Below are 21,849 nucleotides of genomic sequence, written 5' to 3' on the forward strand. Positions count from 1 at the left end.
TAGTAGGTTGTTAGGTATTTGTTGTCATTTTACAGCCAGGAAGAGAGGTGGGGTGCAGAGTTGCTTGTAGGGTTTTCTGTCTCGGGTGTCAAAATTACTTGGCCAGTCTTGGGTATCACACAGCTTGCCTTGGGGTGGGGACATAGCTGTCAACCTTTCCCTTTTTTAAAGGGAAATTCCCTTATTTCAATAGGATTCCTTGCAAGAAAAGGAAAAAGTTGACAGCTATGGGTGGGGGTGGGGAGGCGTCTAGTAGGATGTGCTTCAGGCAGCAAAATGCCTTGAACAAATTCTTAACACTATGCTTGGCAGATTCCTTTCTTTCAGCCTAACCCACCTGTTAAAATAAATAACATAAGAATGACAGTGAACTTTGCACATGGAAAAGCATACCAATGGGGTGGTGGTGGGGTGAACAGAACGATATTGGATACGGATATCATAAAGTCTCTGTGTGTATCTTTATATCTAATCTCTTACTCCTCCACTGCCTGCAAAAAAGGGCGTTCAGACATTCAAAATTCTGTGTCAGGAAAAGTGTATTATTTTGTATAAATTTTCTTGGGGCTCATGGGGAGTATTGGTATTCCTGGGTACCAGTCTGGGTTTGTTGATTAGCTTCTCCACTTCACTGGGGCAGGTTTTATAGTTTAAGAAATCCCTGGTATAAATCATTAAGTTGGAAGTCTCTGTTGGATGGTCAGCCACACAGATGTCATCGTACTGTAGGGCTTGTTGGCTGTAGACGATAGATTTTATGGTGGGTGGGTGGAAGATGCACCCAGGTAGATATGTGGAGTGGTTGGCAGGTTTCTCTTTTAAAGTGATCCTTAGATGTTCTTTGTGTAGTTGCTCAGTAGAGTCTATATGGTAGACATTTCTACACAACAGCCCACTCTCCAAGCAGCGAGAGATTCCAGTTGTTCCAATGCTTGCCTATAATTTTTTTTTTTTTGGGGGGGGAGGGTTGGAATGAAGGGCAGCAGAGACTACAAAGGGGGGCAGAATCTTCCACTGCAGACACAGCTCACAAGCTGCCCATACAAAGGAAAGGAAAAAGCAATTAGGAGTGCACTTAGAATGTGATCCCAATGCTTTCTTTTTAAGTTCTTTAGATGTTATGGTGATGCCAAGTCACCACGGTGTGTGTGTGTGTGTGTGTGTGTGTGTGTGTGTGTGAGAGAGAGAGAGAGAGAGAGAGAGAGAGAGAGAGGGAGGGTTGGTGAAGTTCAGGATTCAGTCCAGTCAGATCCTGTTCTTCTCTATCTATCTATCTATCTATCTATCTATCTATCTATCTATCTGTCTATCTCAGATCACATTCCATGCCTGATGATGTGGGCACTGGCTCATGAAAACCTATGGCATAATAAATAATAATAATCTTCCTCAAGTCTCTGTTGCTGCTCTTTGCTGTAACAGAGTAACACAGCTACCCCATGAAAATTTGATCTTATGAGATTTTCATAACAGAAAAGTCTCTCCACCACCACCACCACTACAGCTAACAATACAGTAGCTAATGGATGCTGAACTTTGATGTTTTGTTAGGTGGTACCATGACAGTCTTACTCGTCATGCAGCAGAGGCACTTCTTCTTTCCAATGGCAGTGATGGAAGCTACCTCCTAAGGAAGAGCGATGGCAAGGCTGATCTTTACTCTCTCTCAGTAAGGTACAGTATCATCACTATCCCTTACGTCATCCCATACTGTTGAGATCAACAGCTGTGACCTTCCTTTCCACCACCTCCTCCTCCTCCTCCTCCTGTTTTTCCTGTATTTTTGTTGGAAGCTGCCAAGAGTGGCTGGGGCAACCCAGTCAGATGGGAAGGGTATAAGAAATTTATTTGTTGTTGTTGTTGTTGTTGTTGTTGTTGTTGTTGTTGTTGTTGTTAATATGATGATGATGTCCCATCTCTATCGTATATTTGGTGTCTGGGTTACGACAGACAGGGCCTTTACTGTAATGGCATGTGACTATTCAATATACTCCCAAATGAGATCTGCCTGACACCATCATTGAATGCTCAATGTTGAGCTGGCTAGCTTTGAGAGCCTGGTGTGATATTGATATCATCCATCTACCTACCTACCTGTCTGCCTTCCCACATACCTATCGCTTCTATCTACCCCATCTAGCCCCCATCTACTTTCCACTGTGGTTGCTCTGTATGCCATGGGAACAGCAATAATGGGACAACAGAAAATGAAACTGGACTTGCTGAAAATGGGCAACTAACTCTTGTGATTGGTGGGATGCAATGGGCAGATGGAGGGAGGCTGTAAGGATAGACTAGGAACAAGCCGCTCATGCGTACAAAGGGCTGTCTTCTCTGATGGCTCACCTGGTGTCTTGATATCTCCATAAAATTTACTATCCTTCCTGAGCTAAGAAGAATGCATATTTCATGTTTCAACAGCCTTATTTTTGTTTCAGAGCAAGGGATTCTGTGAAACATTTTCACGTGGAGTACACTGGGTCTTCATACAAGTTTGGTTTTAACGAGTTTCTAAGCTTGAGAGACCTGATCATGCACTTTGCAAATCAGCCTTTAATTGGCAGCGAGACAGGTAACTTACATTTGCTTATGTATCCATCTAGCTGTTAAAAATATTTTAGATTATATTTGTTAACCTGGGTTGTGTCTGACCTAAGTTAAGAGTAGATCTATGTAAATGAATGGACTTCTGTTAGTCATGTCCATTAATTTCAAGAGTTCAATTCTGAGTAGGAGCTGAGTATCTCTTTATACACCTGGATATTCCTTTGTTTTATTAGTTCTGTTCTTCTTCCCTCTTTTAGGATATGACAGAATCCACCAATTGTGCAGAAGCACAATATGTTGTATATCAGGGTATAGCCAACAGGTATTTTGGACTGCAATGCCCACCATCCCTTTCTATCTCTGCTCTAGCTGAGTCTGATGGGAGTTGCAGTCCAACCAGGTCAAGCATTCATTTTTTCTGGCACCCCAAGATCCTACCGATTCGGTGGTGGCATCAAAAATGAAATGAAGTGATATGAAACAATAAAATAGTAGACAAAGCACTGCAGTGGGTGGGGAAGTTAAACCCTCTCAGCCTAGTCCACAAGAGGGACTTTAAAACTGCTGGCTATGGAAAAATACATGCCCTATAGGGCATTCAGCAGATGAAGACACTCCCTCATGACAGCATGCAGGTGCTTTGTTAAGGCTGCCCCCCAGGCCCTGGCATCTCTTGGCTTCTATGGGTTTGGACCCAAAGGTTCCTCCGAGGGAAAGACTCCTTCAGCCAGAGGGCAGCTCTTCCCATTGAACCCAACTCTGTGTTATCCGAAAACTTATTGTTTTCTGAAGGCTGCAACCCTATGCACATTTGCCTGGGAACAAATCTCATTGACATCAATGGGGTTTGTTTCCATTCCTATCAATGGGGTTTTCTTATGGGGTTCACTTCACAATGTATAGGATTGTGCTGCCAGTAGATTCCTGATGCAACAGTTAAGTCTGATTATTATTATTATTAATTTATTTTTACAAGCATTGTTGTATGTATTGCTTTTTGGATCAAGAATTTATCCTCCTTGCTTAATATTTACATTTCAATAGATCTTATCCGATTAGTGATGAAAGGGGTAATAGAGAACCAAGAGTAGCCCCTGGGTCTGGTGTTGGTGCAGTTTTAAAGAGCCACTGCTTTCCAGGCCAGAAAGGGTTTAATCTCTTTGAAGTGTCATATCTATTTCCTGACATGAGTGTTAAACCCCCATTGACTTGGCCCCGACTGACTCAGTGCCCTGAAACTTGAGCTCTGTTGTTAAACAGCTCCTAAATAGGTTTGTTATTTAACACAAGAGGTGACCGAGGTCCTCTCCCCCCTGCAGTGCTTGGTATTGGTCCAGAAGGAAAATAAAGGCTCCAATTATCAACTGATTAGCTGGCAAATAAGATTTATGGGGACTGAAATTCAAGAGCACTAAAATATCTAGCTAACCTGAAAGAAGCAGAGCTGGTCAAGGACTATGAGCAGTCCTGGGCTCTAATTCATACTTTGACAGAATCCTGCCCCTGTGGCCTTTGTGAAGGGGATATCCTTTTCTGAATCAGCTCCCTACATGCCCACATTAGTTTTGTTCAGATTTTGGGGTTTAAAGAAAGATCCATCGGAGGATTCCTTTGCTTGGTGAGAGGTTGGTGGATGTGGGACATATACAAACCAATGGCCTGCTTTAGCATGCCCTAATTCTACTCCAGTCCTCTACTCAGCCCTGTCTCTTCCTGTCTTTGCATGGTCTGGACCACCATAAGTCCTATGTGTCAGGAGTGATTTCACCTTCCTGTCATTTATCCTTTTCTTCGCTGGAGAGGAAGAACAATCAACAGTACAAATATAAGTCCCTTTCCCAAAGCTTCCCAAGTTTATTGCTTCCAGAAATAAAACCAAAGACTAAAAAATCGGTGCAACATTATCTTTGCCGTTTGTAGGTATGAGTCTGGGCAGTATCTGGGTGAGAGACCAGCTGGGAATCTTGTAGATACTGCCTTGAGCTTTGTGGATGGAAGATGGGATATCAATGGTCAAATAAAAGATTTGCATAAAAAAGAAAGATAAAGGGAACCCTGACCATTAGGTCCAGTCATGACCGACTCTGGGGTTGCGGCGCTCATCTCGCTTTACTGGCCAAGGGAGCCGCCGTACAGCTTCCGGGTCATGTGGCCAGCATAACTAAGCCGCTTCTGGCGAACCAGAGCAGCACATGGAAACACTGATTACCTTCCCTCCGGAGCAGTACCTATTTATCTACTTGCACTTTGACATGCTTTCGAACTGCTAGGTTGGCAGGAGCAGGGACCGATCAACGGGAGCTCACCCTGTTGCGGGGATTCAAACCGCCGACTTTCTGATTGGCAAGTCCTAGGCTCTGTGGTTTAATCCACAGCGCCACCCGGGTCCCTCCTATAAAAGACTTGCATAATATCCATCAAAGTCATCCTATTGACAGAAGGAGTTCTGCTTGCCCCACCCAACCCCAAATCTGTTCTGGGATTTTCCCCAAATCTCAAGCAGATTTAGGGGTTATGCAGGGAAAGGAGAGGGAGGGTAAATTCAATTGCACAAGTGGAAGTCTTTGTGCAGTTGGGACTATTTTGGATACAACCCGTTGTGGGTGGGTGAGAGATCACCAGCCCCTATTATACTTGCCTGGACATTAAGTTCTTCATGGAAGGGCCTTCTCCAGTTTCCCCTACCTAAAGGGGTGAAGTGGATGACTATTAAGCAGAGGGCCTTTTTGCTGATTGTGCCCAGATTATAGAATGCCCTCCCCAATGAAACTTGTATTGTGCTTGCATTAAGATGCTTTTAGCATCAGGTGAAAATGCATTTAATCTTCCAGACCTTTTAGAACTATGTTATTTTATCTTGGAGCCGTTGATTTCAGCTTGATTTTAAAAGCTAGATTATACAGTAATTGGTTTATTTTTGAATGACTGAATAAAACTTTATTGCTGAAAGCCATAGGTCACCACAATATAAATAGAATGAACAATCATTTCAGTATATTCAGCAAACAAATATATATAGAAAAAGAAACAGAAAAATGATACTTCCCTGCCCAATGTAAATCCTTCATCCCTCCCCTCCATTGTAAACTGTTAAAAATACAACAGAATAAATGCCTATCCCACTTATACACCCTAATTCTTTTTTGATTAACCTTGCACACAATTGTTCCATCCTTGCCCCACCACCAATTCCCCGGCCATCTGCTAGATCCATTAACAGTTAAGGAGTTAATGCCGCCTGAGATCAGTGAATCTGATCTCCAGTGTTGAATGATAGACTTGCCCAGTGGCTTACCAGCTCCCTAATCAGATTCTGCGAGCTCTGTGAAGCTCCTTTCATGTGCCTAAAATGGACAGTGCCACCAGCTGGAAAACAGGCGTTGAACTTCACAGTACCACTTCCACTTTGCTTGCGTCTGTGAAACAATACTCAGGAACAGAAGGTTGACACTTGAGCTAAATAATTCCCAAGATCATAATGCAAGCGATCCACATTCCACAAAGCGTGGGAGATTTAAAAAACGGCTCAATAGATTAAAAATCTCAAACCTTCCTTTGCCCAATTAAAATTCTGCAAAGCTCTTGTGTTGCCTTGGGGAAGGTGACACAGGTCACACTCAGGGTAATGTGGCTGCTGCCTATCATTATAACAGCGACTAAGAGGAGAAAATGCCTCAGGGGCATAGGAAGGAGGTGTGTGGTCTGTCCCGGGTGTCACCCTGAGGGGTGTGTGTGACAAAATGGTAGGCGGCACTCACTGTGAGGCCTGCAACGCACCCGAGCCATGCGTCTTGGGTGCCCGCAGGCTCCGCGCTGTCCGCCCGCTTCCATCCCTCCAGCTGTAGGGTGGCTGAGGCCTGGCAGTACTGTCTGTGCGTCCATATTGTACGCCATGTGTGCATCCATTTTGGGTGTTGCGCGCACTGCCGGGCAGTTCGCCCCACCCCAGCATGCCACACCAGGTTCTTGAGAGACTTTCTCCACTACTTAACTGCCTGACAGAAGATTGCACCACATTGGCAGGTCAGTGGCTGGTCCAGCCGAAGGTCTGCTTGAGGGGGACAATGTTTTAAGAGGTACCAAAGAAGTGGCACGTAATCTCAGGGTGTGGCACTCCAAGATTTGCTGGGACACATAGACCTCACCTGCCCATGAGCTAAGGTCTTTGGTTGTGCCACAGCTTGCTATGGTTGTGAGGAGCCAACATGGTATAGTGGTTAAGAGCGGTAGTCTTGTAATCTGGTGAACCGGGTTCGCGTCTCCACTCCTCCACCTGCAGCTGCTGGGTGACCTTGGGCTAGTCACACTTCTTTGAAGTCTCTCAACCTCACTCACCTCACAGAGTGTTTGTTGTGGGGGAGGAAGGGAAAGGAGAATGTTAGCCGCCTTGAGACTCCTTCGGGTAGTGATAAAGCGGGATATCAAATCCAAACTCCTCCTCCTCCTCCTCTTCTTCTTGTGACAACCTGGAGGTAGTCCTTTTCCATTGTGATACCAAGCTTATGAAACCACCTCTTTCTGAGACACACATCAAGGTTTCTGGAAGGCTTTGCAGAGGCCTCGCACTCCCTTCCCAGAGCCCAATGAGGTAGGGCTGATTCTGTGGGTCTTCCTGAATTTGCTCAATTTTGCCTTTGCTTACAAACCCCCTGATCCCCACGTAAGTTGTGTGCCTACTGCACTCTAATAAATATCCTGTGTCAAGGGTAAGGGACTAAACTATATGATTCATTTAGGTCTCTCAATTGGCTTGATCCTGTGGCTTTTTTGAACTATTGCTTGATCTGCTGCCAGCTCATCTGCAATTTTGTTTTTTTGAGTGTTTCCTGCAGGGTAGTGGCTGCATTTTCCTTTTCTGTACAGGTCACTTAGCTTTCACTTTCTTTTAGGTACCCTGATTATATTGAAGAACCCATATCCGAAGATGGTGGAAGAGCCCTCCATTTATGAATCTGTGCGGGTTCACACGGCAATGCAGACCGGAAAGACGGAAACTGACCTTGTCCCCAACGCGCCGTCAGTGAGTCACTGCTTTTAAGTGTTACTCACTGTTCAGCAGCAGCTTGGGGGGAGATTTATAGTTTTCCTCCAGGTCTGCAATGTGGGTCCTGATTGTATCTAGTCACCTTCCCTCCCTTTCCTCTGATTGCAATTTGCAAACAGCATCTTTGTCATTGCATCTAGATTGGCCCTTAGGGTGTGTGAACTGCGTCAGGGGTTCCTGGTTCGAATCTTATCTCAGTCATTCGTTCAATAAGTGATCCCAGTCTCAGGCTGCTGATAATTTCATTCTAGGATCCTTGAGGTATTATAAATAATGCATAGTAGGGTTGCCATATGACCTCTTTTTCCAGGACACATCCTCCTTTTCATGGGTAGAGTTGTCATAGCGATCCAAAGTTAAAAGTAGAAGTTGGCAACTGTGTCCTCTTTTGTTGCTCTTCAAAATATGGCAACCCTACTAAAAGCACAGTATTATTTCTTTATTTGAGCTTGGCTATTTGTGGTGAGTTGTTAGAGTGTCAGACTAGGACTCGTGGGACCAATGTTCAAATCCCCACTTAGCCATGAAGCTCATCGGGTGACCTTGGTTCAGTCAGAGTCTATCATTGTAACCTACCTCACACGGTTGTTGTGAGGAAAAAAATGGAGGACCATGTATGCTGCCTTAAGCTTCATAGGGGAAACAATTGAAAGTGAAATAATAATAATAATAATAATAATAATAATAATAATAATAATAATAATAATAGTCCTTGTAGAGAACAAGGGCTGTCATTGCCTGGAAGGGGTTTTTTTTGGTTTTTTAAAAACCACTTCTGCTTTCTTGTCTGTGTCATTAAAGGTCTTTGACCATCTGAGACACATCATGCTGTTAGCTATCAAGGCCTAGTTCAGCATTTAGTGCCACGTTACTGCACATATACAATAAACACATTGTTGGAAGTCAAACAATGCTGAATTGCCCTAGGATTTATTTAAAATTTGACCCTCTGTGCCCTTTGACAGCATATACCTCAGAGACTATGACAAGTGCCTGGTTTAATCTGTGATACAAGAGGGTGTCATTTCATCAGAACCAACAGAATTATTTTGTGTGTTTACCTCAGGTGTAGACAGGGGCCCATACTTTTGGCAGAGAACACAGTGACCCAGTTTTAAGGCTAAAATGAACAGACAGTTATGAGGTCATAAAAGCTCCTGCTGTGTTTTGCTTCGCCAGCTTGTGTAAAGACCATGATCAAGGCTAATGTGTACTTCTTCCTGCCTTCATCCCCATCCTTTTTGTTAACCTTTACCTCTTTCCTTGCAGTTAGGCACAAAAGAAGGATATTTGACGAAACAAGGCAGAATAGTTAAGGTAAGAAATGTCAGTGACTTGTGTGCCTCTCCTTTCCTTCTGTGTAGAAAGCCAATGCAAATTTAATAATAGTTTATTAATTAAAAAATAGCTATTTTCTAGAAAAAGAGGTGCTGGAATTCACTAGGAACATCTCTTGTTCTCTTAACATGGCAATGGAGCCCACCTGAGAGGTGCCGAAACTGAGTTCCAGTGAGTTCTGGCTGAAAAGAAGCCCTGGTAATAATCATAAAATAATACATATGACCTGCACAGCAACAAGTACATGGTTGTTAGTACTATGTACATGTTCAGAAGCAGAAGAGAAGAAAGGGAGCTCATTTTCAATGCCTGTGTTGCCATTTTCATTCTTGTATTTTTTTCAAATGCCTAAGTTCCTCTAATATCACCCTCTTTATTCTTTCAGAATTGGAAAACCAGGTGGTTTACATTGCATAGAAATGAGCTGAAATATTACAAAGACCAGACGGTGAGTTGGCAAGTTGCACTTGGGCGGCCATGTTTTGATCCCTTGAGTTTGTTGCATATGGACATGAGTGTTGAGATCCTTCCAAATCATGTGGGCCAAAGGCAATTTTGCCAAGCAAACACCCTCCCGCTAATGGCTCCCAGTGGTTCCCACACGCTTCACATTACTCCGTGGAAGTCTTAGTCATTTCTGGCTTGTCAGTTCAGTCAAAATGCGGAGTGGGTGGATGACGCAAGCATCGCTTCTTTATTATATAGGTGGGTGCCAGTATATATGTGGGTAACAGTGCTTGTGCAGACAGGGCCCCACTTATTCCTCGGCATCTTTATTTGGGGAGTTGGGGGTTGTGCTCATTACAGGGGGAGGGGGAAGAATGATTGTTTCAAAGATAACTTACTTTTAAGTCCACAGAGCCAATCAGAGCGCTCGACCTAACAGAATGCTCAGCTGTGCAGTTTGACTATTCCCAGGACAAAGTCAATTGTTTTTGGTAAGTTGAGACCTAGATGAAAATTGCTGTGTTTGTAAAATTACTTCAATACTCGTGAACTATCACAAATGAAGACAATAAATTTATTAGTCTGTCGTCTCAGGAGCCCAGTGAATGCGCACTCTTTCAATTTACCAGCCCCATCAACAAGCCCCTTCTCTGAACTCCACGGAGTGATTTTCCTGCTTTCCTTGGTGTCTCAACAGCTTTACACTACAGCTGCCCCTTCCTTGACTTTATTCTTCTTGCTTTCTGTCTTACTGTGGCTTAGCATGGGGGAATGGGCATCCCTCAGTGGCAGAATATCTGTTTTGCTAGCAGAGAGCATCTCCAAGTAGGGCTGGAAAAGACTCTTGCTTGAAGCCCTGGACAGCTGCCATTATCAGTCAGAGCAGATAATGCTGAGCAAGATGGACCAGTGGTCTGACTCGGTATAAGGCAACTCCCTTTGTGTCTATGAATGAGCTTATTCTTAACCAAGGCAGCCTTTGAGTTCCACATTTGTTGTGTTTTCTGCATGCAGAACCTTGGCTATTCAAAAATGCCCTGAAGCACGTACCCTTACAAAATTCTGTTGATAAATAATATATATGCTTTAAAATGTTCTAATTTTTTTTTAACCAATTATACCCTCCTCCAGCATTTAACACATGAAAAAGGGACATATTTCTAAATCTCCAGTTCTCCTTCAAGGCTATATATATACCAGGCATGGCCAAACCCAGCCCTCCAGATGTTTTGGGATTACAGCTCCCGTCATCCCTAGCTAACCAGACGAGTGGTCAGGGATGATGGGAACTGTAGTCCCAAAACAGCTGGAGGGCCAAGTTTGGCCATGCCTGGTGTACACCCTCTGTTTACTCTGGATCCAGTGTGTTCCCATTGTGGGTCTGGGAAGTAGTATACTGAATCTACATTATCCAGAATCTGTATCTATCCTGTAGTTCCTTAGGAAATATGCTGCATTTTAACATGTTTTCCTGCAATCCAACTTTGTTCCAAATTGAGAAGAGAAGCATTTTAAGCTGGTTTTGTGTATGTAGCCAAAGCCAGCAGTGCTGCTGAAGACCCTAAGTTAATTCTGTATGCTGATGAAGTGACAGAGGGAAAATGTCTTTTTCAGCTGGTTTTATTTATTTTGCCACTGGCTCTGTGTTTTACTTTGGTGTTTTGACCCTTCTTTTCAGTTTTTTTAATGTTAGCTGCTTTGAATTCTTACTTGGAATAAAAGTGGGATCATTTTTGTTTTTTTTTAAATAAAACAAACCAAAACTAAAACCAAACTTTAGCTTCAATTCTTCTTTGGTAAAATGGGGTGTGGGTGTTGGCTGCAGCTAGTATTGCTTATGCTTGTGATACAAAGTCTTTTTACAATTTTTCTTTTTACAGTTTAGTATTCCCACTGAGAACCTATTACCTTTATGCAAAGACTGGAGTAGAAGCAGATGAATGGATTAAAATACTGCAATGGAAACTGGTAAGGAAGTGCCTATCCCTCAAGTTCAGATGAGTGTTTTAGCTTTCGCTTGGTGCATTTAAGATAAAAGGAAACATTTCATGCTGAAAATGTGTAACGCCGAACCCTTTATTTCCTCACTGGCCTTACTATGCATGTAAAAAGAGAAAGTGATATCCCTAGCCTTTAAACAAATATATAAACTAAGGAGGTCTAGGTCTGTAGCTCAGAAATATAGAGCACATGCTTTTACCTAAACAATATCATTTCGTACCCAGCCTCTCCACACAGAGGAGTGAGTCTGCGACCCTGGAGAGCCACTCTCAGAGAGTATAAAGTTTAGACAACGCTGAGTTAGCTAGATGGGCCAATGTTCTGATTCAGGGTAAGGCAACTTCCTATTTTCCTATCCAAAAGCCAGTGCAGAAGTCATGGTGCTTCTGTGCAACACAGACCCAGTTTTCCATTCCATTTGCTGCTCTTTTGCACTGCATCTGAGACGACTTCGGTAGCCTCCAACCTGGAGCTTCATTGGTGGAGGGAGACAAAACCATAAAGAAGGAAATAACTGAATCCCTGCTCCACAGGCTGAATTGTAGCCACGGTTTGTTTATAAGTGTACACTAGGGTGTGGGCATCTAGCCCCGCTCACTGAGGTGACCGGGCATAGCTATACTGAGGAAGGAGGGCAACAGATGTGAGGGGGCTACCTTGGATGACACATGGAGGGCATAGCTGTTCAGCCCTGGAGGCGATGGGTGACGGCAGCAGAGGACTCAGGAGGAAAGGATTGCAAGCCTAGCAGTTGCACATGTTTAGGCTGTTATTTCTTGTGCAGCACATAGCGAAAACAGTAGCCTGGTTTGCATGTCACTCTAAGCCAAAACTTGACAGCTCAGCCCAGAAGCAGAAATGTCCAGAGAGGCCATGGACCTTCCTTCCAGGAACCCACATGCTTGCACTAAGCTATGGTTTGGTTTAGCGTGATAAACAAAACCAGGCCAACTATCTGCACCGCTGCCACCAGTTAACTTCTGTTACCTGCCAGTGCAGGCCTACCAAGTTGGATGATTAGGGAACAATAAAAAAGAGCAGCACCTTAATGAAGATTATAAAGGGGGGAAAATCCTGTTTGATAAACTCATGTCTCTGTTATATTAATACCAGGTTTTTCTTTTTATTTTTGTAGTCGCAGATAAGGAGACAAGCACGCCAGCGTGACTCAGGCACATTCAGGCCGTAGCTATTTCTTCAGCAAATCTTAACTGCCACAAAGGCCCAGGTTGGTTCAAATTAATGCTCCATCAAACCTGTCATTGTGACAGCAAGAACTTCTGTACTGGTTAAAAGCAAAAACCCATCAAGCCCATCCAGATGCCCAAAGAAAACCTACAAAGGTGGCATGTTGGAGATGCCAATCTTTGTTCCCAGCATCTGAGAACTAGAAGAATGCAACCTTTAAAGATGGATATTCTGCTTTTAGGTATTGTGGCTAATGGCTACTGAAGGCCTATGCTCCCCGAATTTGTCTAACCCTCTTTAAAAGCCATCATACGTATTCACTAAAAGCTGATCCTCATACGCTGATGTCTAAGGTTCCACTTCCATGGTGTGATTCCCCCACACACCTGCTGCACCAGATGAATGAACTTTCAGCTTAAATGTCTTGGATCTTCTCATAGCAATGGGTCATTGTGTTACCTATGAAGATGTTCATCCTTACACATTTGGTATGGACTGTTTTCTCAGCCATTTACACTATGTACTCTAGCATAAGTGGACTTCTGGTCCCACACAGACTTCTGTGATTTGTTAGTGACCCATGACCGTGTTTGAGAATGTTTGCTCCCATGTGCACTGCAGCACAAATGGAAAGATTCATCTCCATAGACATTGGCTAATTCAAATGGAACTTGTGTGTCGGAATGTGCACCCAGCAATGAAATCTCTTTGGTCTAGCAGGGAAAACCACATTAGGAAGTTATTTCTCTCACTTGCTGGATCATGAAAAATGCGTCAGACAAAACTGCCATCTAGTCCAGCTTTTTGTCTTCCATGGTGACCAGCCAAATCTTATGGAAGCACACCAGCAGCAGCGCATGGGAGGGCATGTGTTTAGCATACAATGCCAATAATTCCAAGCCTCTTCCACATGCTCTTTAGAAACCAAGCACAAGACATAAAGTCACCATGGAAGCATGCAAAAGCAGATGCAACTGCCAATGTATTTTGGTGAAATGTCCTTTTTATATGTGCGTGTTAATGAGCATAAGTGCCAACAGCATTCAAAGCGCTCTTCTAATTACTGTAAAGTAAGATAACTGGGGACCAGCCTATTGTACTAGTTTTTTTTAAAAAAAAACACCTGTAAAGCAACCATTTTTTTTCTCTCTGTGTTTTATTATTTAATATTCTTCTGTGTTAGCAACAGGAACATTTCAAAATATACTGTGAGTGCTGGGAATCAGGGTAGGTGTAGAGAACAGGACCATACGAAGGAAGGCTTTTCAAGGCTGTATCTGAAACAATTTAATGCATTTTGTATCTCTTGTAAAATTTCTAATAAATAGAAAAGAGAACATCATGTCTGTATGCTAGAGTAACAGGGTCCAGCTTCACAAGTAGGGACCTGTTGTGTTGTTGTTTTTTAAGCATCTTTTAGCGGGAAATGTCACGATGTCTCAAATGTTTGTGCAATGCTCAGATACTTGCAGCATTTCCTTCCTTTCCTGGAATTTGACACACGCTTCTCTCCCTGGGACATAGGTAGTACAGTGCAAAGAGATAATAGCAGTGCAGTCCTACCCTTGCCTACTCAGAAGCCCGATTGAATTCAACAGGACTTACTCACAGCTAAGTGGGGTTACAACTGCATACTTGGGCTAAGAATAAGCACCACTGAATTAAACAGCGATTGTGCTGTTCTTCTCTCTCTGCACAGTGTCCAACTAAGTTTACACTTGCCTGGGTTTTCATTTTACCTCATCAAAGCAGGAGTGGGTTCTCCGGATGCTGTTGAACAATAAGCCCCATCGGCCCCAGCAAGCACGGACAGCGGCGAGTTGTAATTCTACATCATATAGAGGGCCAAAGTTCTCTCCACATCTGCACCACAGAAACAACACTATCCAAATCTAAGCAAGTTAGCCAGAATGCTGTTTTGCAAGATTCTTCTTCCTGGTAATAATCAGGCTACACATCTTATTCACACTTTTATTTCAATCTGTTTAGGGACATGCAAAAAGGTAAGATGAAGCAGCAAAGCAACATAATTACATGAACTTAAATAGAAATGGGATAAAACAAGAAATTTCATCCTTCTGTTTTACAAATACGTATGCAAAAAGAACACTGATTGATGTGATCTCTGTAAGAGCTCAGCTGTAGCAGTATTGAAGAGAACTAGCATGTACCTGTTTTTTTAAAAAGCTTCCAGGCTATTAGTATTTCTCTATCCAAACAAACCATGACTCACTGATTGTGCATCAATGCTAGAAAAGCTTCTCCTCACAATGTGAGCAAATATTAGGAAGCCTTCATTGCAAGACTGGGAAGGGAAAAGTATTTTTGCACGGTTCATATAGTAGTAGTTCAAAGACAGGCACACCCATTACTCGTATACCAAGTGAGCTGGAGGTGGCCAATTCTGAAAAAAACAGTATTTTTTTCCTATGAAATATATTCTGCATGCCTGAAGTTAACTCCATGGGAGTCCATCAGCTGGTCTCCACAATACCCTGTAGTTTTAACAAATGCACCTGCAGCCCGAACCCCCTTCTCCCCATCGTATTCTACATTTTGCTCTATATGCAACTTGTTTAAATTATTTAAAACAAGAGAAAGTAGCATTTGCTCCAAGACACTTGTTACACGGCAGTGGGTTGGAAAAAAGAAATCAATCTCTCTCCTGTCCAGAACTCAAGAGATGCTTCACTCTGGAGATAAAGTGCCAGGTTAAGAGACTTCCACTACTTGCCATAACTCTTCAAATAAGGGAGCAAGCTCTTTTTCCAAGCTTACGATCAGCCCTACACAAACACATATACAAAGTGGGGAGGGAAGAGATAGAAAAACAAAGTTTATATTTCATACTAGAAGGATCCATTTGTAAACGTGAACTGATAACCTGTCTATACATTATTTGGGGAAACTGAACTTCATGCCAACATTTGGGCACAGGAGCAAGACATTCTCACTGCCACCGTCTATAAACTAGATACTTGCAGAGGTAACACAGGATCTGGTCCTGGCCCATAAGAGCTTTCATTGCCTTTGCTCAAGTGCTGAGACCACACTCTGCTCCTTGCGCCAAAGCAGCAGTATACACAATCACCTTTGCTGAGCCATCCCTTAACAGGAGTGGAGAAGCTGTGTTCCTGAATAATTTTATGCAAGTGGGGGAAATCCAGACCTCTAGCAAGGGCAAACTGTCCCTCCCCACTCCCACACAGTCCACAGGGCAAGGAGGAAAAGAGAAAGAGGGATGCCTTGCTCCCAGTTGGCCCATCCCCTGCCCTAGGAAAATCTCACATGGCTTTTTCAAGGTGGGGGGACTAGTGGAGCTGTCCTGTCACTGTGACTTTTGTTGTAAGGCTCTGCTTCTATCATATTATCCACAACTTGGGGGTTGGAGAGGAACTGCCTGCCAATTCATGCAACTGGCCCTTTTCTTTTAAGCAAGTACATAGCTTTTTGAAAAACCAAAAGTGTACCCACATATTACAACTTAAATCTAGCAATATGGATGCTGAAGGCAGCAAAGTCCTGAAGACGTACCTGTGTTGGCATTGCTGCTAGCGATGAAACTCACAACCAAAGGCAACCTGTTGAACTGAACCACCTACAAGAAGAAAGACATTTCATTTCAAAATCCATCACACAGTAAATGTTTTCCAGCAGGCAGTTCACTAGCCTCTTATGGTTCTAACCAGGTTCCATTTGTCGCTGAACTCCTATCAGCCCTGACCATTGGCCATGTTGCCTGGGGCTGATGGCAGTTGGAGCCCAACATTACACAACATTACTGGCAGCCATTGGTGGGGTAAGGATGAGAATAGATTTTTACAAGACACTGGCACACAATGCATCAGCAAAGTAGTGCTGTTAACAATAATTTTCTAGACCAATTAAAAAGGTGAAGGAAACATCTTGCCAGATTATGATATTGGCCAAAACAGCTAGGCACAAGCAGATTGCTTGCTGAAACAGAACACCACTCCTCCCATTCCAATACAATGCTTCATTACATTACTTGCAAAATCCATTCATCCGCCAATTCTGGAAGGAAGGCAACACATCTTACCTGATATGTGTTGTAGTAACAAATGATGCTTTTGTTTTTTGAAAGCCCAAGCTTGCTGCCCTGGTCTGTTGCGAGTGCAAAAGTTGACAAGAAACCCGGTCGAAGAGCATGCTCTGGAGCATTATCGTTGGCAACTATAACAAGAGGACACTCTATAGCCAGTCTCCAAATATTGTAACAGACACATTTTGCACAGATAACAGGCATTTTGTTAGTTGAACCAGCAGCACAAACTCAAGGGACTAGTCCTTGCAAGTGTAGTGAGATTGAAGCACAGTGCAATTCCAAAAGATCTTGCAATACTATGGCACAGTTAACATTTTTTAAAGAAAAATAATCAACAATCATGACTGTGAAAGGAAGAACTTGTTGACAAAGCCAAGGTGTGTTCCAGTGGGTTCCTAATGCTCAGCAAGTGGAGTTAAAGTGCCCTCCAAGGTCAACTATCCATCATCTGCTTCAGGAAGAATTTCCTGAACTCCATCTCCATCCTTTCCTTGCCTAAACCGTACCTCCCTCACTCCCCACCCCAAAATAGAATTGAAGGCAGTATACAAATTAAATCATCAAGCAACATACCAGCCTTTTTGAAGCTTGGGGCCCAATAAGATGTTGGACTACAACTCCCATTATCCTACACCACTGGCTAATGGTCGGGGATGATGGAAGTTATAGTCCAACTATATTTGTAAAGGCACAAATATACAAAGCATGTAAACATCAAGCAACCATTTGCCATTTTACACTGGTTAATGCAGTATAGTATGGCAATGAAGACTGCAGTTTTGAGGCCTGAGTGCACATAGCCCTGAATGCAGCTTTTTCTTCTAATGTAACTCGGAAGGAAACCAGCTCACACCAAAGACCAAAGCACCAAGAAAGTGGTTTACACACACAGCTTCCTCAAACAGTATTCTTTTCTTCCACTTATTCTATCCAGGAAAGTGCATCACAGCTGATGAATAGGCATTGCGATCTCTGCTGACTCATGTCTACACTAGAAGCCAACAGAAGACTAGGGTGACAGGGAGTGGATATGTGTGCCTAGTTATATTTAAAATTTTCCCTTAGGAATCAGGATGCACAAGGGAAGAGTTTAAAAGGTGAAAATGATTTCATGTTTTTGTCTATTTCAAAGTAGGAGGAAACGTCTTGCTTTTGAGCAAACAAGGATTTTATATTTCCATTAAATTGATGCAAATATCCTATCCAGATAAATGTACAGGTCTTACCTTTAATAACAGGTACACCATCTCTGTCGGACACTACAATAGCATGGAGTCCCTCAACACTGGAAAAGTATGAGGTAGAATTTTTAGCAACCTAACCAGAAATACTGTCAACTATTTCACATTGATGGTGCCCCCTGCATCTTTTTTTAGCCTTACCCAGCTAATCAATTAATCACTTTAACATTACAACCTGCAATTTAACAATTACAGCACTGTATTAATGCCTCAATCAAAACCTGCAACATTCTCAAACCCCTTTGAAGAATTTAAAGGTTCAGAAAATTATTCCCATTCTTGGTCCAAAAAAGAATTTGATGGGAAATACAGACCAAACTTTGAAGCTAAGCAGATGCATATATTCTACTTGGAGAAAGGATGATAAAATTCTAATGAAGTATTATGTCTCGGCTTGTAGTGTCAAAACTTTGGAAACATTTAATATTAACATTAGGTTACCTAATTATTAGGTTACTAAATCAAGGCTGGGAGTCACAGACACACACGTGTGTGTGTGTGTGTGTGTGTGTGTCTGTGTGTGAGAGAGGGAGAGAACAGAAGTTTCTTGCTAACATAGTTGGTATGTGTTGCAAGTTTCCCTGTCTTAAGCTGTGTACCTCCATGCAATATCCTACAGCCCCAGTATGAAGTTCCTCAATAAGTGGAGGGACACAGCTCCCACCCACCCCCAACACTTTCCAATTTATGTACCTGAAAGCAACAATTTTTCAAGGTACAGAATTCATAGAACACATTAAATCCTACTAAGGCTGACTCCATAAGCATTACTGACTTAGAAGGACGTTGCACTGAGATAAATGATAATTATTCCCAAGTCCCATTTAGAGAACAGGTTTAGCACTGGATTTGAAATTTCAACACAGGTTTCCTGATATGTGAAACTCAAAAGTTCAGAATGTAAATCTACATAGGTACCTTACCTTGGGAGCTTTTTGTACAGGAACCTTTTCAATTCCTAGAAGAGGAAAGAAAAGGAAACTGTTTACCTTAGTCACTTACAGCACACATTAAGAGGTCATGTACTGGAGAATTAACTACCTCTTCCATTCACACTCATATTCACTCACTGGAACCCTCCATTACACCATAAGCTTTCCCTGAAAGCAGGGAAAATGGCCACTCTTTTAGGCATAATACTTTGGTACACAGCTCTCTGTCACATTCAACAAGCCACTTCAAAATGCGCATTATAGTGCTAATTATACTTACATCCGCCATGTTGTCAGAAGTGTTCAAATGAACAGTCCAAACCCTTTGGGGGAAAAAAGTTGCATGATTTGTGACAAAACGATTTGTCCTTCTATGTGAATATAGCAGAGACAAGTTTCTACTACACCACCCCTGCTACACTTGGCACTTACGGTGCTTTGCCTTGCATAGCAAAGCTTATTCTCAAAGTCACTCAGTGCAGAGTTGGCATCGGGAAATGTCAGCCCATAGCAATTCCTACCCATGACTAGCCAAATCTGTGAAGCCCAACACCCAGGCATGGGACCATGACTTTCTAGACAACAGAACAACTCTCCCAAAAAGAGTATGTGATAAGCTGAAGGCAATGATTTTAAATGACCTAGTTTCTCCTGTGGCCACAAACATTCTGAGTAGCGAGGTATACCCACTTATTTGTCTGGAGTGCTAATGTACTATACTACAGGGATCCTATAGACACAGGAGGAGGAAAATATTGTAAACAGAACTCCCTCTGAATGGTAAACAAAAGCCAGACAATAATACAAAACATACAGAGTTACAGGACTTCAACAGCCCCCTCCCACACAAAAAGAAAAGAAAAACCCAGGGTTACTGTGCTGATCCATTAGAGGAACCAATTCATATAGCAAGAGTAGTAGTATGTGTGGCATTGAACAAAGTTTTACTCAGACCCATTGAAAGTAATTTACATTATTAAGTCCATCGATTTCAATGGGTCTATTTTAAGTAAAACTTAGTTGACTACTACCCAAAGCCTTTATTTGGAGCAACTAAAAAGTGAACAATCTTTTGAGTTCACTAGAACCCTTCTTCAGGCAAATGCTAAATCCCACCCCGAAGGGGTTGGTGGGAGATAATGTTGGGCTGGATGAAAAGTCCAGTGCAGCAGAAGAGTTTATACATGGGCTTAACTGGATTGACCCCATTTGGTTAAAAAAAAAAAAAAGGCTATCAGGTTGCAGCAATATCTGGGCTAAAGGAGTAACAGCTACTCTTCCTTTGAAACGACTCAGCGCTTTACATTACATTGCAGAATACATATACTATATTTCCTAATTTTGCAACCTTAAGATAGATCCGCCCTTCAGTTGCTGGAGATAAGCTCAGTCATTTCCTTTAGACCTCCTCTGCTTCACCACACACCCTTTGACCTACCCCATTCTTGTGATTGTAATCTGCTTTAGCTGTTTTTAATTCTAAATTGTCATAACCCGCCCTGGAACCTGCAGGTGAAAGGATCATAATCATAAATGTGTGCTCCTGCGGCTTATGGGGGGGGGGAGTCATGTGCACCACCAGCAATAAGAAATCAAAACCAAAATCTCTCTCTCTTTCAAGTATCAATGGTGATACAACACCAGCAGTATCTTATGGCGGTCTACCAAGGTGGGGCTGTGACTCTCCCAAGTTCTTTCCTGGACGCCCACGCAAAGACAAAAAGGCGAAAGCAAAAATGTACCAAATACACACCATTTGGTACTTATATATTGGGGTTGGGGAGAGGGAGGGCCATCATTATCTCCCTGCATAGGAGCCGACTCTTCTAGGGCAGAGGTCCCTTCAGCCCCCTCAGTCAAATACTGTATTTGAAGCGGTCGGGCTCCCTCGACGGGCATTGCCATTCAAATGGTGTGATCGATAACGCGGGGTGGGGGGGGGGTTTACCTGCCCAGCCCCCCTCCCAAGTATTGTATTCAAGTTGGCAAAGGAGCCCGACGGAGCCAGAAACTTCCCGCCGTCGCTGCACAAACCCAGTTGAGGAAACAAGGGCCGATGGCTCTCGGCTTCAGCTCCGAAATTATTAGGAAAGGGAGAAGACAGGGAAGTTTTTAATGTTTGACATTTTAATGTATTTTTAATCTTTGTTGGAAGCCGCCCAGAGTGGCCGGGGAAACCCAGGCAGATGGGCGGGGTACAAATAAAAAATATTATTATTATTTATTATTATTATATCGCCACTCCTTCTTTTGCGTACGGAATGAAGTAAGCGTAGCCTAATAATTAATAATAATGACAGTAACCCACTTGTTGGTCCCACAGCGACAAGGGAGGGTCAACACCCGGCGCCTTCCTGCCTTCCCTCCCTCCCTTCCCCTTGCAGGTCTCCCGAAGGCCTCTTAACTGTCGGGTCCCCCATACGCACCTCCACTTTCTTCCGGGTTCAACGCCTTTAACGGCCGCCCTCCCTTTAAGCGAGCTCCTTCCCCCTCCCGCCTACCAGGTCGCGTGACTGCCAAGCGTGAGGCAGAGCAACTTCTCCGGGTCGCTTCCGCTTCCGCTTCGGCGCCGGGGACGCGTCGGGCGCGGGAAGGCAGACGCACGCGCCACTTCCGGTCTGGAGAGGGGACGGGGGTTGGGCGGGAGAGTGTCCGATTCCAAGCCGCAGAGGCGTCCGCTTCTGCGCACGCGTGGTTGCTGCTGCGTCAGGTGGGTGCGCGCGCAAAGCGTCGAGGCCCCAGCTGTGTGTGGTCTAGGCTCCCACACGGAAGTGTATTTCAATCAGGCTGCCGAGGAGTGACCCCGGCATTTGCCTTTTTTTTTTGCTGCTGCTGCCAGCCTCCTCTAGAGTAAGAAGACGGGAGCCAGCGATATGTCGCCCTGAACTGTGTTTTATTCCAGCCTCCTTGGGGTGCAGGAAGACTGGTACCAGACAACTGCAGTGTCGGCTAACAATGTCGTTTTTGAATTTTATACATTTCAATGTTACAATCATTTTGACATTAAACTCGACTTCCTTCCCCCTCTTTCTGAGGTTCCTTAAA

At 43.4% G+C, this 21,849-nt stretch overlaps 2 protein-coding genes across 5 annotated transcripts in view; one reads left to right on the plus strand and one right to left on the minus strand.

The window, feature by feature from the left end:
* DAPP1 (dual adaptor of phosphotyrosine and 3-phosphoinositides 1) overlaps window positions 1-13,902 on the plus strand; it is a 35,588-nt gene extending 21,686 nt beyond the window's left edge. The window contains exons 2-9 of one of the 2 annotated variants that reach the window (XM_083459350.1): window positions 1,552-1,674; window positions 2,439-2,572; window positions 7,437-7,567; window positions 8,861-8,908; window positions 9,315-9,377; window positions 9,782-9,867; window positions 11,257-11,344; window positions 12,513-13,902. In XM_083459350.1, coding sequence (XP_083315476.1) covers window positions 1,552-1,674; window positions 2,439-2,572; window positions 7,437-7,567; window positions 8,861-8,908; window positions 9,315-9,377; window positions 9,782-9,867; window positions 11,257-11,344; window positions 12,513-12,566 — 727 coding nt within the window. In that variant the 3' untranslated portion in view covers window positions 12,567-13,902. The remainder of the gene's footprint in view (window positions 1-1,551; window positions 1,675-2,438; window positions 2,573-7,436; window positions 7,568-8,860; window positions 8,909-9,314; window positions 9,378-9,781; window positions 9,868-11,256; window positions 11,345-12,512) is intronic. The other variant, XM_083459349.1, reaches the window with a different exon arrangement.
* Window positions 13,903-14,522: 620 nt separating this feature from the next.
* Window positions 14,523-21,375, minus strand: LAMTOR3 (late endosomal/lysosomal adaptor, MAPK and MTOR activator 3). Of its 3 annotated transcripts, none has more exons than XM_083459383.1 (7): window positions 21,231-21,375; window positions 19,085-19,127; window positions 18,796-18,830; window positions 17,858-17,916; window positions 16,626-16,759; window positions 16,100-16,163; window positions 14,523-15,351 (listed from the first exon to the last, which is right to left on the minus strand). In XM_083459383.1, exons 2-7 carry the CDS (start codon window positions 19,091-19,093, stop codon window positions 15,278-15,280), a joined length of 375 nt encoding a protein of 124 aa, XP_083315509.1. In that variant the 5' UTR covers window positions 19,094-19,127; window positions 21,231-21,375; the 3' UTR covers window positions 14,523-15,277. The 3 variants fall into 3 exon arrangements, with proteins under 3 accessions (XP_083315509.1, XP_083315511.1, XP_083315510.1); XM_083459385.1 differs by having other exon boundaries at window positions 19,085-19,421; window positions 19,482-21,250; XM_083459384.1 differs by having other exon boundaries at window positions 21,113-21,241.
* Window positions 21,376-21,849: the final 474 nt, after the last annotated feature.

Source organism: Podarcis liolepis (genome assembly GCF_965112155.1).
Source record: "Podarcis liolepis genome assembly, chromosome: 9".
In the NCBI taxonomy this organism is placed as follows: Eukaryota; Metazoa; Chordata; class Lepidosauria; order Squamata; family Lacertidae; genus Podarcis; species Podarcis liolepis.